Source organism: Salvelinus namaycush, chromosome 26, assembly GCF_016432855.1.
Source record: "Salvelinus namaycush isolate Seneca chromosome 26, SaNama_1.0, whole genome shotgun sequence".
In the NCBI taxonomy this organism is placed as follows: domain Eukaryota; kingdom Metazoa; phylum Chordata; class Actinopteri; order Salmoniformes; family Salmonidae; genus Salvelinus; species Salvelinus namaycush.
The window spans coordinates 7,857,653-7,876,026 of record NC_052332.1 but is presented as its reverse complement, the minus strand read 5'-3'; the positions used below and the strand labels follow the sequence as shown (position 1 = coordinate 7,876,026).

Sequence of the window (18,374 nt, the reverse complement as noted above, 5' to 3'; positions counted from 1 at the left end):
CTTTCTCTCTCGCTCTCTATTTTTCTTTCTCTCTTTCTCTCTCTCCCTCCACCCTCTCTCTCTCTCTCCCTTTCTATCTCTCTTTCAGAATGGCAGACATGCAGCAGATGAAGGAGAATTTGACGGCCCAGGTGAATGAGACTCTAGCCAATCAGCTGTCTCTGGAGGAGGAGTCTGCTGAGATTATGGTTGCCTTTGTTAACCTCACATCCTCCATATTGGAGCTGTCCAAAAATATGCCCAACCCCATATCAGGAACCAACCAATCAGACCCCAGCCTCAGATCGGGTGCCAACCAAACAGAGGTCAGTGGCTACGAGGGTCTGGGGTAACAAAAATTCATTGTACTCTCAAGTTGACTGACCGAAGGAATGGATGGATGGATGGAATGATGGATGAATGGATCACTGCTGTGCGTCCCTTCCCTCAGGGTGTTGAGCTGAGCAACAGGACATCTGAGCTGGCGTTCCATGTCCAGTCTAAAGAAGAACTGGCCAGTAAGATCAGAGAGGAGATGGAGCCTCGAATACAGACCGCCCACAACAACATTGCTGCCGTACAGGACATGCACAAGGTAAAGGGTTTTTTATCTTCACACTACAGTAGATCATGACGTCAGAATTGCCTTTATTTATTTATTTACATGTAACCGATATTTGATCTGGTGAAATGGTGCTAACAACAATAAACAGAATACACTGTACCAATAGACAAAATAATTGACACATAATCCACATGCAGTGTCAGTCTGTAAACTACAGATATTGGGGGCTGCATCATTCGTGTTTTCTCATGTTAAGCCTGACAATTCACAAAGCTATACAAGGTGCCGCAATGCTGACATTTAGACTGCTGGCTGGCGGCAATAATGTAATTACTTGTTCAGTAATACAAGTTGGAAAATCAAACAATGCGGATTGTATAATACATTTTCGATGCAACTGCATACTAATAAGCTACCAATAGATTTTTCTAGAATATACAACTGTCCTGTATAGCCTACATGAACCTGCACGACATGAGCCACCCTTGCGCTATCTCCCAGCTTGGATGGGAAGTTGTGGTGCCTAAACCCATCCTATTAATGCCAAATAATACAGTCAGTCCACCCTCAAAACACTAGCTTACTAGGGATCGTTTGATTATGCAGTGTAGCCTACTATCTATAGCTCGTATTTAGCTGCTATTTATACACTTTTTATAAAGAATTACACATCAAATAGCCTAACAATTCTCCTGAAGTATTCCTTCCTCTCTCTGTGTCTGTCTCTTTTTCTCTTTATGTCTCTTATAAAAAAGTTTCTATGTGTCTGTGCTTGTCTGTAGTAGCTCCAGTATGCGATTGCGTCACCTTGTATTTTTGTGCTCAAATATTTTCACCACGGCCTGTAGGCCTAGGTTGCGGGCCCGACTGTTTTCTATACAACCAGACCGTCTTTCCTTAGACATTGTGCATTATATGTCCATTGGGCTGCACACAATTAAAGCTTAGACTTGCATGGCAACATAAACTGTACAAGAGATATGGGATTGTTTATATTGCCACCACACAACGCCGGTTCACCAGTATGAACGAAATCGCAATCCACTTTTTTTTTGCCTTCAAGAACTGTTAAAGACGATAGTCTGTCCGCATCTGCCAATTTATTGGCTGTCCAGCATCCAGATGACCTGTCCCCAGAGCTTCCTGTACAGTTAATCTCTTTTCATAACCTGTTGAGGCTCATTTTAAGATGTTGCAGAACTGCTGTTCACCACTTCCTTCTGCCCAGTTTCCCTAATGTTGCTATGGTAATCAAGCTGTTTTTAACCATCCCTGTAACTGTCGCTTCTGCAGAGAGATCGTTTTCTAAACTAAAACTAGTAAAGAACTACCTAAGAACAAAGCATTAGGCTCTGTCTGATTGCGCTGGCGCCGTCATAGCGTTGAACACAGCAATTCCCCTTTCTTTGAATCAGTTCAATAATGTATTTTTCAAAGCCTGAGGCACTTTGATCAGTCACATTCTTGAAGCCCAAAAAACAGGGGTTACTGTGTGACATCGATGACAGGCACATGAGCCCCCAGAGCTCGTTGCCCCTCCCCCCTGCCTTGCGGGGGCTATGGGGGTGTCTGGTACACCAGTGAGTACCCCCAACAGTGCACATGTTTGTTGTAGCCCTGGACAAACACACCTGATTCAGCTCATAGAGAGCTTGATGATTAGTTGACAAGTTGAATCAGGTGTGTTTGTCTGGGCTTAATACAAATTGTAGGCTACTGTTGGGGTACTCGAGGACTGGAGTTCGGAAAAACACTGCAGTAGATGGTAGATGCTTCTGGTCAGGTTGTTGTGCAGTCTAATGTCACTCATGTCCCTGAGGTTCTGTGAGGTTCACTCGCCCTTCTCTCTCCATCCCTGGTGCCTCTGCAGCTGACAGTTCAAGCCCAGGGGTCAAAGGTCATTGCCCTGTCATCGGTGGTGACAGGGAAGGAAGTGGAGTCAAAGGCCGTTACCCTGCGGAGAGAACTGGAAGGTGACATTTACAACATTTTGTATTTGTTTCCATTGCTGTTGTTTTACATTTCCGACAGTTTGCTTAGTCCTCGCATCCCCATCACTGCAATAGCAGCCCACAGAGTTATTCCAATCAAATCGAGAGAGAAAAAATAATACTGATAAAAACAACAATAACCCAAATGTAACCATTATGAATGTGTCTCACCCTGTTACGCTCCACTTGTCATGTTGTGTGGGGAGTAAGAGCATCTGCGATTGTGGTCTCAAATGCACTTTCAGTTTCACAGCCTTCAATTCATTATAATAATATGTTCACTGTTTATAAAAGATAATACAAACCAGGTGCCACTTCGGATTAGTTGTTGGAAATGTCATCAGGGGAATCTGAGTAAAATGGAATATAGTGGAATGGAACTAGAAGTAATATTTTCTCACTAACGGTGTTACTAGTACAAAGATTGTGTGAAATAAAATCAAATAGAATAGTCTTACACGACCCATTGTCAGTTATTATCACTTCTGTAACCATGTCGCTGGCCAACCTGCCTTGCCGCTCTCCATCCCTCAGACATGCAGAGAGAGTGGCCTCAAAGGCAGGCCCAGACGAACGCTGCTCTGAAGAGGGAGAGGCTGCTGAGGGAGAAGGTTCTGGAAGACGTCAGTAAGAAGGTGAACCAGACCAAGCGAGTCCTTAGGCCTGCCTTGGAGAGCGCTACCCTCTCCAACGCTACCGCACAACAGGCAAAACACACCGCAAACGCCCTGTCTAAAGTAAGTATGGTGTGTGTGGGGGGGGGGGGGGCATAGATGTGTGTGTGTTGTGCGTGTGTGCATGCGTGAGCTATGTTTCCAACTCCCCCTGTGGGTTGAGCAATGAAATTCCATTCACATAACACACCTCACCCCTCGGAAACCATGTTAATTTGTCTCTTTCCTTTATTCTTCGTATTCCTCTGTCTGTGTTTTTCTCTGAGCCCAGGAAGCCAAGGCCACCCTAACCCAGGGCAAGCACACAAGGACATTGTCTGCCCAGCTCAGCTCATCTGTAGACATAACCCTGCAGCAGCTGGCTGAGCAGGAGAACCACACTGTTCACGCACAAACCCAGCTAAACGCAGAGGTATAACCAAAACACAGCCACTGATCAACCACACTACCCAGACACAAGCACAACTCAATGTAGAGGTATAACCAAAACACATGACTCAGAAATTAGGGAGAGAGATTTTTTAAATCGAGGAGAATGGTCAAACTAGTTAAGGATACTATAGTTGTCATGTTTCACATTGTGTCCATACGGCAGAGGCTGGTGCTCTCACATAAGTTGAATTTTAACTTTTAGATTTTTATCCTTTTAATTCAGATTTTTATGATTAACCACGTGACAATGATTTTGAGAAACTAAAACGTTGTTATTGAAATGAAACTGGTCCATTTAAAATACGCATTTGAAAATCATAACTGGCATGCAGATCAGTAGAAATGGTAGGATAAATTGTAAGCTTCAAGCCCCAAACTTGAAACTCATGCGCCCCCTATGGTCTTTACTATAACACCCTTAAAAAAATGTGGAGGTACCGTGAAAAAAACCTGCCCCCCTTCTATAGAAATCAAATGGCCATCCAACTGATTAGTCCTGTCGCCGTACCTGCCCGCCTCTGTTTTGGTAAAAAGCTGAGGGATGGGCCTGGAGAAATGCAACCACTCTCAAATTCCTAGACTGAGCTATGGATGCAAGGACTGACCATCCATGATATCAACATGATCGTTTTAACCATGTTTTGAAGCTATACAGTGTTTGATTACATTTTCGTTGTTCACAAATATTGGGTGATTTTTTTATATATATATATTTTGGGGTCTGATGAGTACGACAATTGATCTCGGCTCATGAGGCATTTAAAAGTTATATTCTTTAAGAATCAATGGGTATACAGTATATCAAACAAGTCCAGAAACAGATGTATAAACTAAGGATTCTAGCTTTAAGGTCTTGGTGAACAGTTACTTAGTAGAATCAGATGTGCTAAAGGAGGGTTGGACTGAAAACTTACAGGATGGTAGATCTCCAGGAAGAGGGTTGGAAAGCCCTGATCTATGCACGTGATGTCACTGTATATTTCTCCCTCTGTGATCACCAGCCTGTAGTGTCTCTGGCCAGTGTAAAGGTGAACATCCAGACAGCTAAGCTTCAGCTTGAGGCCTACTCCCTCACACTCACCCAGCTCGTCAGTAAAATAGGTAAGTTCAAACCTGCTGACGTTTACTTTGTCTGTCCCAAAAGGAATCCTACTCCCAATATAGTGCACTACTTTTGGGCCCATCGGGTCAAAAGAAGAACAATAGCATGCCATTTGGGATGCACGGACATTTCATGCAGTAACATTTCATGCAGTAACATTTCATGCAGTAACAAATGCAACACGTCAGATCAGCCAGAAACATCTACACTTACATGTTACTGCCCTCGCCACTGATCAGACTTGACTTCCATCCAGTCAGTCGTATGTCAGGAAGAGAAGTCAGAATGGTCCTTAGTAAATTGGTCCAAATGGATTTCTCAGACACAGAAGGATTATCCTAACCTCAACCCAAAACTCTAGGAGTGAGATAATTAAGCAATAACACACGAGGGGGTGTGCCTGGATACAGCCCTTAGCCATGTTATTTTGGCCATATATCACAAACCTCAGAGATGCCTTATTGCTATTATAAATTGGTTACCAACGTAATTAAAGCAGTAAAAATAACTGTTTTGTCATACCTGTGGCATACGGTCTGATATACCATGGCTGTCAGCCAATCAGCATTCAGGGCTCGAACCACCCAGTTTATAAATTCATACATACACTGGTATAATTAATCAAAATTAAACCCCCCAAAATATTGCTATAGTTTTATTGATTTAAATGCAGAAATTAGCTGTACAGGTATTGATTAAATGGTTTTCCACAGTTCCCGTCTGGCCCTGTCAATGAGTCACTAGGAGTCACTTGCAGCTGGCAGGGTGTGTGGCACGATCCTGATGGAGAAATGTTCCTCTATTAACCCCGTTATTGGGTGGGCACAACATGGTGGCACACAGACGTCACAAGACAAGAGCCCTGCTGATGGCAAAAGTTTAATACTACACTCTTAGAAAAAAGGGTTTCAAAAGGGTTCTTCAGCTGTCCCCATAGGAAAACCCTTTTTGGTTCCAAGTAGAACTATTTTGGGAACCATAAAGGGTTCTTCAAAGGGTTATCCTATGGGGACAGCCAAAGAACCCTTTTAGGTTCTAGATAGCAGCTTTTTTACTAAGAGTGTAGGCCTGCTCAATACTCCTAGCTTTAAAGTACCCTGTTCATCCCTCCTTCTGTGTCTCACGCTTTTTCAAAATAACTCCTGAAAGTACAATGTAGTACCTCAAATACTCTGTTGTTTTCTGTTGACAGATGGGAGTGTGGCGATGGAACGGTTTGAACGTATACTGAGTGAGACGGCGGTGCGGTTGAGTGTTCTGCGTGGCAGCGTGGAGAGCCCGGCCCTGAACGGGAAGATCCAGACCCTACGATCAGCCGCCCAGGACCAGAAGAGCCAGCTGACCCACCTTGAACAGGACCTTCAGGAGATCAGACAGGAGAGAGACAGTCTGAAGGACATTGCCCTGCACCTGCCCCAGACCTGCCCTCAGGCCTCGGGGATAGAGGGACACTAGGATCGGGGCACCAGGAGGACACTAGAGCCCTATTCCATGCATTCTACCGCCTTCCTGGTGTATACACACTCGTTCACACCACTTCAATGATTTAAAAGAGAGGTCCTACCATGTTTCTTAGACCAGAATAATTTTAATTGGGCATAGGAAGGTAAAGAGAGGACTAGTAGGGCCACAGATGGTGGATAGGACACTGGTGTTTGAATTATTTAGGGGAGATAATAACTGAGTCCCAAATTGCACCCTATTCAATATAGTGCACTACTTTTGACCAGGGCCCATAGGGCAAAAGTATTGCACTGTATAGGTATTAGGGTGCCGTTTGGGACACAGCCGTAGATGAGGAGTGTAGGTGGAATCATCCAGGTATCCTTCTTAGTTTGTTCTTCAGTACTGTGGTTGTGGTTGTGCATCCCCCTTTGCTGCAGTACAGTCACACAGTTCTACCACTTTGTCTCTGTACTTTTCAAACGTTCACCTATAGTATACTGACCTGGCTGATACCGTCAGTAGCACTAAATCAAATCAAATCGTATTGGTCATATACACATATTTAGCAGATATGCAGCCATAAGCAGTTTCCCATGCCATTGCCCCCTTTCAACTTCCACCATCATTATCACGTTCTTTCTTTTAATTCTACCCCTCACTCCTTTTTGGCTTTAACCGTCCTCTCTCCTGTTCTAGCCTCTTAATCCCCTCTCTCCATCGCTCCTTCTAAATCCATATCACCCCTGCCCTGTTTCCTTAGTGTTTATGTTCATTCTCATTTCATTTCCCCCTCCATATTTCCAACAACATTTGAAGTGTAATTAATCTGTGAATAATAACAGTCATCTAGCTCCCTGTTCCACATCCCACAGTGTGTCCTATCAAGTTTTAAATAATGCTGATTTTCCACTTTGGGGGAAGGAGTGTCTGCGCTGTGGCGCTTCTCCAATCTGACACATTCATTTACACTTGAGTTATTTTTCATCAGCCCACCATAATTAACAATTAGTCATTTTGCCCTCTGTAGGGTTCAGCCTTCTACTGCACAGACACACACACAGACACACACACACACACATAGTTTGGGATTCTGCGTGTGCCCCTCGCTTTTCCTCAATCTTCTTTCTTTTTTTTTTCGCTTTTCTCTAAAACGTTCTACCTCTCTCTTTGTTTCTCTCTCTCTTTCTCTCTCTGAGCAAATTATCTTCTCTTGTCTGGCAAATGGGAAAGGACTAAAACAGCCTAACTGTTTGTTTGTTCTATGTGGGTACCTGAGGCTGGAATACCTGCTGAATTATGGAAAATATAGAAATGGGACCTCTGCAAAGACGATGTTCCATTTCAGCAGGTGATTGTATTTTGTCAGAAAACAAATAGTATATGATTGGTTTTGTGTTTAGATAATAGCCAGAAAAAACTGTTGAAAGCAAAAAATGAAAATAAAATGGATTGTGGGTGTGTGTGTGTGTGTGTGTGTGTGTGTGTGTGTGTGTGTGTGTGTGTGTGTGTGTGTGTGTGTGTGTGTGTGTGTGTGTGCGCGCGCATGTTCGTGTGATTTTGTAAACAACATCTCTTTGGAATATCTCTTTCTGGCCACATATTGGTGCTGTTTACTACTATTGAATAAACTAGCACAGCAATTGCCAAAGCCATAGACAAGACTATAATAAATGTATACTGAGTCAAATATCGACGATGAAAAGCAGTGATAGAAGTGCCTTATATAAATAAAATTGTTATTACATTAACTTCAGACTTGATGGGACTATATTTCTGTTCAATATTGGATCACTTGTTGGAGATGAAACTGACATAAAACCTCCATGCAGTTATTGCATTTACCACACGGAGGAGACAAAGAATCACTAGAATTCCTGGCAAGCCAGAGAACATCACTTGCTGTGTGTTGTTGACCCACTGTGGGGTAATGATATATACAGTACCAGTCAAAAGTTTGGACACACCTACTCATTCAAGGGTTTTTCATTATCTTTACTATTTTCTACATTGTAGAATAATAGTGAAGACATCAAAACTCCGAAATAACACATGGAATCATGTAGTAACCAAAAAAGTGTTAATCAAAATATATTTTATATTTTAGATTATTCAAAGTAGGCACGGCTTTGCACACTCTTGGCATTCTCTTAACCAGCTTCACCTGGAATTCTTTTCCAACAGTCTTGAGGGAGTTCCCACATATGCTGAGCAGGGTATAACGGGGAAGATGGGCGACACCTGGAGGAGGGAGGAGACAATCACAAAGACAGGTGAAAAAGATCAGGGCATGACACCATCGCTCCTTAGGGTTAAGGCTATGAGGTAGTCAAGGTCCAAGGGTAACTCCCGAGCTGCGAGCTTGTCTTTAATCTCCTCTGATTATCCATGAAGGAAGGTGTCGAACAGGGACTCCTGGTTCCAGGCACTCTCGGGGCCAACGTGATAAAGTCTACCACATAGTCTGCCACACTACGGGAGTGTTGACATAGTAGAAGTAGCTTTTGGGCCGCCTCTCTCCCAGACACAGGAGAATCGAACACCTTCCTCACCTCCGCAACGAAATCCTCCAGATGACGGCAAATGGCGGATTGTTGCTCCCAAACTGTCATAGCCCAAGTGAGTGTTCTTCCAGACATCAGCGTTATGAGATAGGCTATCTTGGAACAATCCGAAGGAAACAAAGAGGGCTGCAGCTCAAAGATGAGGGAGCACTGGGAAAGAAACTGCCGGCAGGTTCCAGGATTCTCAGCATAGCGCTCCGGAGGAGGTAAGTAGGGTTCTCGGGAAGCCGGGGTAGGCTGGACAAAATCACCACTGGTAGGGGGATTACTCAGCGCCCAGGAGGTCTCCGTTGTGGCATGCTACCTGATAGATAGTCCACAGAATTGCTCCAGTAATGCTTTGAAACCCTGGCCATGGCGTTCCGCCAAAGTATGGAGTCCTTCCATAAGGTTCTGAAGTAGCTCCTCATGTCTTCCAATGGTGGCTCCATGCAGGGACACAGTTTTGCGGAGCTGGTCTGAATCTGCTGGGTCAGTCATTGCCAGTTGTACTATAACGTCACAGGACGAGACCCAAATGCAGACACAGGAGGCAGATGGTTTGAGTCTCTGATATTTATTAATAGACAAGGGGCAGGCAAGAGGCAGGTCGAGGACAGGCAGAAGTTCGTAAACCAGGTCAGAGTCAGATGGGTACAGGACGGCAGGTGGGCTCGAGGTCAGGGCAGGCAGAATGGTATGGCAAACGGGCTCAGGGCAGCCAGAAAAGGTCGGAACCGGGAAGACTAGAGTTTTAAAGGTTTTATAAGTTACAGATGTGGTTTATATTTCTGAAACATTAATAAACTGTTATAACTCACTGGTTCAAATTGTTTTATTGTCATTCTATGGCTTACGAAACAATTGGTACGCATATATGACTGCATAGGTTTATAAATTGATACATCATCAATCATGATGTTTTGTGTACACAAGTTATATGAAGAATGTGTGTCTACACAGTGATGTGTCAACCTGTTGTCTGTGAATGATATAAGGCTACATCCCCACTTAGCCCCTAGGTAGCCTGGCAGTGCCAGACACCACACTTTATTCTTGTTTGAGAATCAGGTTTGTTTATGTAAGAGTTAAGTAAGATGCCCGAAGGGTTGTGAGCGAGATGGAATAAGGAAGCCAAACCTAAGCAAATGACGCATTTATGTTATACAGTATTCTTCAACAATCAATGAATAAAGATATATTTGAAATTGTTTCAAATGCAGTCTCTGGCCCCCATTTTGACCTCTGACATGGCCCAACCTGCATTCCACATGTTGACTTCTGACAGGGACCAACCTTCCAGTTGCTCACCTAGACATACCAAGCTATAACCATCGCAAAGAAAGACATTGGACTCAGGATCCTTCCCATTGAGACTTGTGTCCAGACACAGGTGTATTTAAGTGACCGTGTTCCTTACTGTCCAGATGAGAGCAGCGAAGAGCATATCTTTGGCCACAGCCATAGGGATGAAAGACTGAGCTGTCTGATAACTTTTACTTTTCAACCTCACCACATCCAAACTCAGAGAGAGAGAGAGACTTGGTAAGACCTGTTAATAATTCTTGTAATTCTCCTTTTTTGAACTGTTCAGTCCACTGTAAACCATGTAAACCGTCTCTCTCTTTCATGGGGCTGTCTCTACGAACAGACATGTCACACCTTGATCCATTGGTAGGGAGGTGGTGTCCTTTTTGTGTTGGAGGAGACAGTGAAGCATTTGTTTTTCCTTTGTTCCAGGCTGGCAGGGCTGTTTTCCGTCCTGGAATGGTGGTGTACCGGCTAGGTTTGGGGCTGACACTAGACCTGTATGTTGGAGGGCCTAGGTTCACTGTAGCAGACAGGCATAGGAACTGCTAACTACTTTTTGAGGCAGGCAAAAATGGCAGTGTGGAAAACGAGAAAGCATCAGATGCAGGGGAGGGTTGTACAGACCCCAGAGCTATGTTGGTGTGTGGGGCATCAGGTGGGGTTTCTGTTTACGGTGGACGGAGAGGGGGGCTTGGATTTAACTTTTTAGTTCTGGTAAAATTAAGTAAAGATTGTGCTCAAATTATGTAACTACAGGGCCAATAAAGGTATTGTTATATAATAATAATCCCTCTATCGCTTTTCTTGCAGTTCTCTGGCCAGAAGACAGCAAAAAAGATATTGTGAGTGCAGTATGATTTAGGCAATTTCTCCCCGCTACCATCTAGAAGGCGGAGACAGTACAGTTGTATCAAAGCTTGGACCGAGAGACTGAGAAACAGCTTCTATCTCCAGTCCATCAAACTGTTGAACAGTCATCACTAGCCGGCCTTTGCCCAGGACCCTGCCCTGAACCTTAGTCACTGTTCTAGCTGTCTACCGCCCAGTACTCTACCCTGCACCTTAGAGACAGCTGCCCTATGTACATAGTATCATTGAACACTGGTCACTTTAATAATGTTTACATACTGTTTTACCCACTTTATATGTAATCTAGTCATGGCTCATCCTATATAACTACAGCTGCACACACCTTTTCTATTCATATACTCGCCATACTGTCTATACACACCATTATATGTATATATATTTATATACATTACATGTATATGTATATATATTTTGGTCTCTAACATTGCTCATTCTGATATTTCTTAATTTAAAAAATGGCATTTCGCTGCACTTGCAATAACATCTGCAAATCTTTGTACACAACCAATCAACTTTGATTTGACACGATGATGCAGCTGCAGTGTTCACAAACTATTGGAAAAATTGGATCAGCTTTTGCCAAAGCCATAGATAAACTGTATAAAAGCACACATGTAAATGTATGCAGTCAAATAAAGACAATGAAAAGCATTTTTTTTGTATTAATATCAATAAAAGTGTAATACATTTACAACTTGAGGCGTACGGACTTTAATTCTGATCAGTATAATTGGTTTGAGAAAATTTTGCTTCAAATCTCAGACATCCACAAATAGGTCTAGGTAGGTCTGTACATGTCAGGGTTAGTTTCAAATCTTTTTTATTTTGAAAGCAGATTGTGTACCTTACACTTGCAGTTCTTTAATTTACCACACGAGGGTAACCAAGAATCACTCGTATCTCTGGCGAGCCAGAGAGCGTCACTTGCTGTGAATTGACTGACCCACTCATTGAACTATAAGAAACGGAGCCACTGTCACGGCAGCGCGCCACAGCCATACCACACAGGGCAATACCCCGCGAAGGGAAGAAGACCAGCGAGCTGCTGTCCGCTGATTTCTCCTTCCCCATCTCACTATATCAAACTCACTCCACAATGCCCGTGAATCAGAAATTTCAAGGTAATTGCAAATAACGTTATCCGAGTGGGATATTTGGGGGGGATTATCTATCAAGCTAAAGGGCTAGCTAGCATTTGCAATCTATTGTCAGCTAGTTCTGTTTCGCCTGTTGGAATGGAATGCTCGCCACTCTCCGCAATGGAGCATGCAAGGACTAGCAATAGGGCTATCTAGATAGTAGACCAGCTAGCTAACGTGATGAAATTAGACTACTGTAGCTAGCTAACGTCCGATCTATTTTCTTGCAGGAGGGAAAGCCTTTGGATTACTCAAAGCTCAACAAAGGGAGAGATGCGAGGAAATAAACAAGGTAAATCCGGTGATGTTTCTAATGTCGATATTTGCGTTTTATTTTGTCAATGAATCTATTAACTATTTATTTTCGAAAGAATAATACCACTTGGCCTTGAACCTACTTTGATTTAGGTAGCACATAGCTAATATGGATTTAGCCAGTTACATTTGCTAATAACGTAAACGGCATTATTGCTATCAATATTATTTGCATGTGATAAAATCTGTCATAAATGATTGATTTCATTGTTATTGACCCGGTGACCCGTTATCTTGCCGGCGGTCTTCCCTGTGTCGTGAGAGCGACAGCCACTTGTTGCATGGCATACCCGTCACAGCTAACGTTACGTCTTCTGGGGGTCAGTCTATGAATGTCCCTCTCGCTCCTGGTTTTAATGTATTTGCTCGCCCTAAATATTGCCTACAATTTATCCAATTCCATATTCCCCAACCTGATTTAAAGACTAAAATCAGAAAAAGGGCAGATGCTGTGTGGCCCCTCTCCCCTGACTCCTGGAGCCGGGCGGTTATCCCCCTGCGTTTAGACGGGAAATGCGTGTTTGGGAAGCGGGCTGAATGCGCCCTTTGTGTCGGGGGCGACTGTCTGGAAGTGGGCTGGAACGGGCCCACAGCATTTGAGTAGCTTGTTCTTGTGTGTCTCTCTCTCTCTCTGTCTCTCTCTCTGTCTCTCTCTCTCTGTCTCTCTCTCTCTGTCTCTCTCTCTCTCGACATTATTTCAATTCAAAGGGGCTTTATTGGCATGGGAACCATCTTTTTAGATTGCCAAAGCATAAGACCTAAACAAACCTAAGTGAGAACTAATTTAACAACATCCATTTTTTTTAAATAAAAATGAACAGTAAACATTGCACTTCAAAAAAGTTTGACATTTAAAGTGTTATATCAGCTATGTAAAGTGTTTTAGCAATGTGCAAATAGTTGTAGTATGAAGATAGTGGGAGAAGATATTGGTGGTATTTACAATGTTTGCGCTCAACTGTTTGCCCTTTTCTCATGGAAATGGTACACAAATCATGTTGCTGTGATTGCACATTGTGGTATTTCACCTTACAGATATAGGAGTTTATCAAATTGTATTTGTCACATGTGCCGAATACAATAGGTGTAGACATTACAGTGAAAGGCTTAAAATTAATGTTGGATTTGTTTTCAAATTCTTTGTGGGTCTGTGTGATCAGTGGGAAATATGTGTCTCTAATGTGGTCATACATTTGGCAGGTTAGGAAGTGCAGATCAGTTTCCACCTCATTTTGTGGACAGTGGGCACATATTCTGTCTTCTCTTGAGAGCCATGTCTGCCTATGGCGACCTCTCTCAATAGCAAGGCTATTCTCACTAAGTCTGTACGTAGTCAAGGATTTTCTTAATTTTCGGTCAGTCTCAGTGGGCAGGTATTCTACCACTGTGTACAGTCGTGGCCAAAAGTTTTGAGAATGACACAAATATTCATTTCCACAAAGTTTGCTGCTTCAGTGTCTTTAGATATTTTTGTCAGATGTTACTGAAGTATAATTACAAGCATTTCATAAGTGTCAAAGGCTTTTATTGACAATTACATGAAGTTGATGCAAAGAGTCAATATTTGCAGTGTTGACCCTTCTTTTTCAAGACCTCTGCAATCCACCCTGGCATGCTGTCAATTAACTTCTGGGCCACATCCTGACTGATGGCAGCCCATTCTTGCATAATCAATGCTTGGAGTTTGTCAGAATTTGTGGGTTTTTGTTTGTTCACCCGCCTCTTGAGAATTGACCACAAGTTCTCAATGGGATTAAGGTCTGGGGAGTTTCCTGGCAATGGACCCAAAATATCGATGTTTTGTTCCCTGAGCCACTTATCACTTTTGCCTTATGGCAAGGTGATCCATTATGCTGGAAAAGGTATTGTTCGTCACCAAACTGTTCCTGGATGGTTGGCTCTCGGAGGATGTGTTGGTACCATTCTTTATTCATGGCTGTGTTCTTAGGCAAAATTGTGAGTGAGCCCACTCCCTTGGCTGAGAAGCAACCCTACACATGAATGGTCTCAGGATGCTTTACTGTTGGCATGACACAGGACTGATGGTAGCGCTCACCTTGTCTTCTCCGGACAAGCTTTTTTTCCGGATGCCCCAAACAATCGGAAAGGGGATTCATCAGAGAAAATGATTTGACCCCAGTCTTCAGCAGTCCCATCCCTGTACCTTTTGCAGAATATCAGTCTCTGATGTTTTTCCTGGAGAGAAGTGGCTTCTTTGCTGCCCTTCTTGACACCAGGCCATCCTCCAAAATTCTTCGCCTCACTGTGCGTGCAGATGCACTCACAGCTGTCTGCTGCCATTCATGAGCAAGCTCTGTACTGGTGTGCCCCGATCCCGCAGCTGAATCAACTTTAGGAGACGGTCCTGGCACTTGCTGGACTTTCTTGGGCGCCTTGAAGCCTTCTTCACAACAATTGAAACGCTCTCCTTGAAGTTCTTGATGATCCGATAAATGGTTGATTTAGGTGCAATCTTACTGGCAGCAATATCCTTGCCTGTGAAGCCCTTTTTGTGCAAAGCAATGATGATGGCACTTGTTTCCTTGCAGGTAACCATGGTTGACAGAGGAAGAACAATGATTCCAAGCACCACCCTCCTTTTGAAGCTTCCAGTCTGTTATTCGAGCTCAATTAGCATGACAGAGTGATCTCCAGCCTTGTCCTCGTCAACACTCACACCTGTGTTAACGAGATAATCACTGACATGATGTCAGCTGGTCCTTTTGTGGCAGGGCTGAAATGCAGTGGAAATGTTTTGGGGGGGATTCAGTTCATTTTCATGGCAAAGAGGGACTTTACAATTAATTGCAATTCATCTGATCACTGTTCATAACATTCTGGAGTATATGCAAATTGCCATCATACAAACTGAGGCAGCAGTCTTTGTGAAAATGTATATTTGTGTCATTCTCAAAACTTTTGGCCACGACTGTACTCTCTGTTTAGGGCCAGATAGCATTCCAATTTGCTTAGTTTTTTTGGTTGATTCTTTGCAGTGTGTCAAATAGTTATCATATTTCTTCCTCATAATTTGGTTGACTCTAATTGTGTTGCTGGCCTGGTGCTCTGTGGGGTCTGTTTGTGTTTGTGAACAGAGCCCCAGAACCAGCTGGCTGAGGGGACTCTTCTCTATTTTAATCTCTCTGTAGGTGAGGGCTTTGTGGTGGAATGTGTGGTCATCACTTCCTTTTAGGGCGTTGTAGAATTTAACAGCACTTTTGGGGATTTTGATAACTGGTGGGTATTGTTCTAATTCTGCTCTGCATGCATCATTTGGGGTTTAGCATTGTATACAAAGTATATTTTGCAAAATTCTGGATGAGTCTCAATTGGGTGTCCCGTTTTGTGAATTCTTGGTTGGTGAGTGGACCCCAGACCTCAACTATAGAGGCCAATGGTTTCTATAACTGATTTGAAGTATTTTTAGCCAGATCCTAATTGGGATGTCAAGTTTTATGTTCCTTTTGATGGCATAGCAGGCCCTTCTTGCCTTGTCTCTTAAATCGTTCACAGCCTTGTGGAAGTTACCTGTGGTGTTGATGTTTAGGCCGAGGTAGTTATAATTCATTGCGTGTTCTAGGGCAACAGTGTCTAGATATAATTTGTATTTGTTGTCCTGGACCTTTTTTGTAACACCATTATTTTGTCTTACTGAGATTCACTGTCAGGGTTCAAGTCTAACAGAATCTGTGCAAAAGATCTAGGTGCTGCTGTAGGCCCTTCTTGGTTGGGGACAGAAGCACCATGTCACGTTCGTCGTATGGTGGAAGAGAGGAGGACCAAGGCGCAGCGTGATATATATACATTCTTCTTATTTATTTACCGAAACGAAGAACACTAAACACACTATCAAAATAACCAACGAACGTAAGACAAAACACATACATCCCCCATGTCACACCCTGACCTAACCAAAATAATAAAGAAAACAAAGATAACTAAGGTCAGGGCGTGACACACCAGATCATCTGCAAACAATAGACATTTGATTTCAGAGTCCAGTAGGGTGAGGCCAGGTGCTGCAGACTGTTCTAGTGCCCTCACCAATTCATTGATATAATTGTTGAAAAGGGTGGGGCTCTTGCTGCATCCTTGTCTCACCCCACGGCTCTGAGGAAAGAAATCTGTGTGTTTATTGCCAATTTTAACTGCACACTTGCTGTTTCTGTACATTGATTTTACAATGTTTTCACTGAGGAAATGTTTGCTGTTAATGATACCGCAGAGGATTTTTCAGCGATTGCTGTTGACATAGATTCTCTTTGGGGCTAGAAGCCTGTTTTCTCTCTCTCTCTCTTTCTCTCTCTCTCTGGGGCTGAAAGTATGTCTGTCTCTCTTTCGCGCATTCTGGTCACATGGAAACAAACCTAGAATTGAGGAGAGAGAATCAGCCCTCAGGGCACAGACGTCATTTCAACTTCTAGTTTTGATTTACATTTGGTTGAGTTGTCAACTAATGTGAATTCAATGGGAAATCAACAAAACATTTCACCATGTCATTGGTTTTAGGTTAAAAGTTGGATGAAAAAAAGACAATGCCCTTACGTTGATTACTTTTTTCAAGTCCAATCAGTTTTCCATGTTGATAGATCATTTTTGTTGTTGAAATGATGTGGAAACATTGTTGATTCAACCAGTTTTTGCCCAGTGGGAGGTTGCGGAGAGAGGTCAATCAGGAGAATCACAGTTTTTTTTGTTTTGTGGGCCATTTAACAAAATTATCATCTCATTTCTGCAATAACATCAACAAAATTTAGACCCATATTGGTGAACTGATGACATCGACCATATATGCACAAGCATACATTTGTACTATTGTAAAAAAGCAAGCCTTTTTTGGTATACTCAAGAAAGCAGTAATTCCAGGTGCAGTGTAGTCACTAGTTGACTGATGATTGGCTCGGCCTTGGGTTTAGCGCTATGCTGCCTGTGACTAACATGCCTGCATCACCACCTCCAGTTCTATGAATCAGCTGCCTGACAGTGGTGTTCAGCAGATTTGCACTTTGGTTCAGCCACCCCATTTCCATAATAATACAACCTTTTATGTGGGGGGGTTCTAGAACGACTGTGAGAAGGTCATTTCTGGTGACTTTTCTACATTCTACTCCAAAATGTATGAAAATAAAATGATGCTCTGCTGCTCCTCTCTATCTTCACCCTGCATTTGCTCTACCCCAGAGGTGTCAAACTCCTGTTCCCCCGCAGGCCTCATTCGTTCTTCAAATTGATTATATTTCCTTGCTGTCAAAATAAGCAAAGAATGCTTTTGGAATTTTCGATGCTCTCTGACTAACTTTCGTTTTAATGACTGTTCACAAGCTGGACAGAGTGGAGAGACTATAAATGTAGGTCTATTGTAATTTCTACAGTTTCGATTTGGTTTTAGTGGGGATGTACATCTTTCCCTTTCAAGAGATTCGATATGTATCTAGATACATGGGCTCCAATACGATACAGGAACAATACTCTTTAATTTGAAACTATTCGATGTACTAATATTTGCTGCATAAACATTCTAAATTAAAATCTGCTACTGATGGAGCTTTTGAGCTGGGCCTCTGAGCTGGATCTGTCTGAGCTGACTGTGTGTGTGTAAATTATGTATAGTGCATTCGGAAGGTATTCAGACCCCTTTACTTTTTCCTCATTTTGTTACATTACAGCCTTATTCTAAAATGTATTTCATACATTTTTTTCCTCGTCTATCTACACACAATATACCCCAGCTGTTGGTAGGCTGGTGGTAGGCAACACAAGCTCACAGGACAGGATCGCCGAGTGCTGAAGCGCGTAGTGTGAAAAAATCGTCTGTCCTCGGTTGCAACACTCACTACCGAGTTCCAAACTGCCTCTGGAAGCAACATCAGCACAATAACTGTTAGTCGGGAGCTTCATGAAATGGGTGTCCATGGCCGAGCAGCTTCAAACAAGCCTAAGATCACCATGCGCAATGCCAAGCGTCGGCTGGAGTGGTGTACAACTTGCCACCATTGGACTTTGGAGCAGT

The 18,374-nt window shown here is 43.0% G+C and overlaps 2 protein-coding genes across 2 annotated transcripts in view; both read left to right on the top strand.

The window, feature by feature from the left end:
• Positions 1-94: 94 nt before the first annotated feature.
• On the top strand, positions 95-7,668 carry LOC120021669 (laminin subunit gamma-3-like). Its single transcript, XM_038965490.1, has 7 exons — positions 95-305; positions 431-574; positions 2,415-2,517; positions 3,070-3,272; positions 3,481-3,621; positions 4,643-4,742; positions 5,936-7,668. The coding sequence occupies exons 1-7, from the start codon at positions 99-101 to the stop codon at positions 6,196-6,198; spliced, it is 1,161 nt and encodes a 386-aa protein (XP_038821418.1). The 5' UTR covers positions 95-98; the 3' UTR covers positions 6,199-7,668.
• Positions 7,669-11,881: 4,213 nt separating this feature from the next.
• The window catches only part of aif1l (allograft inflammatory factor 1-like), a 36,744-nt gene continuing 30,251 nt past the window's right edge, over positions 11,882-18,374 (top strand). Inside the window, exons 1-2 of the mRNA XM_038965525.1 lie at positions 11,882-12,031; positions 12,280-12,341. Coding sequence (XP_038821453.1) covers positions 12,007-12,031; positions 12,280-12,341 — 87 coding nt within the window. The 5' untranslated portion in view covers positions 11,882-12,006. The remainder of the gene's footprint in view (positions 12,032-12,279; positions 12,342-18,374) is intronic.

What these genes read in the sequence shown, in the direction of transcription:
- LOC120021669 (XM_038965490.1), top strand. Translation starts at nt 99, where the DNA reads ATGCAGCAGATGAAGGAGAATTTGACGGCCCAGGTGAATGAGACTCTA. An exon ending in CCGTACAGGACATGCACAAG is followed by an intron (nt 575 to 2,414) that starts GTAAAGGGTTTT and finishes GTGCCTCTGCAG; the next exon opens with CTGACAGTTCAAGCCCAGGG. An exon ending in CCAGCTCGTCAGTAAAATAG is followed by an intron (nt 4,743 to 5,935) that starts GTAAGTTCAAAC and finishes TTCTGTTGACAG; the next exon opens with ATGGGAGTGTGGCGATGGAA.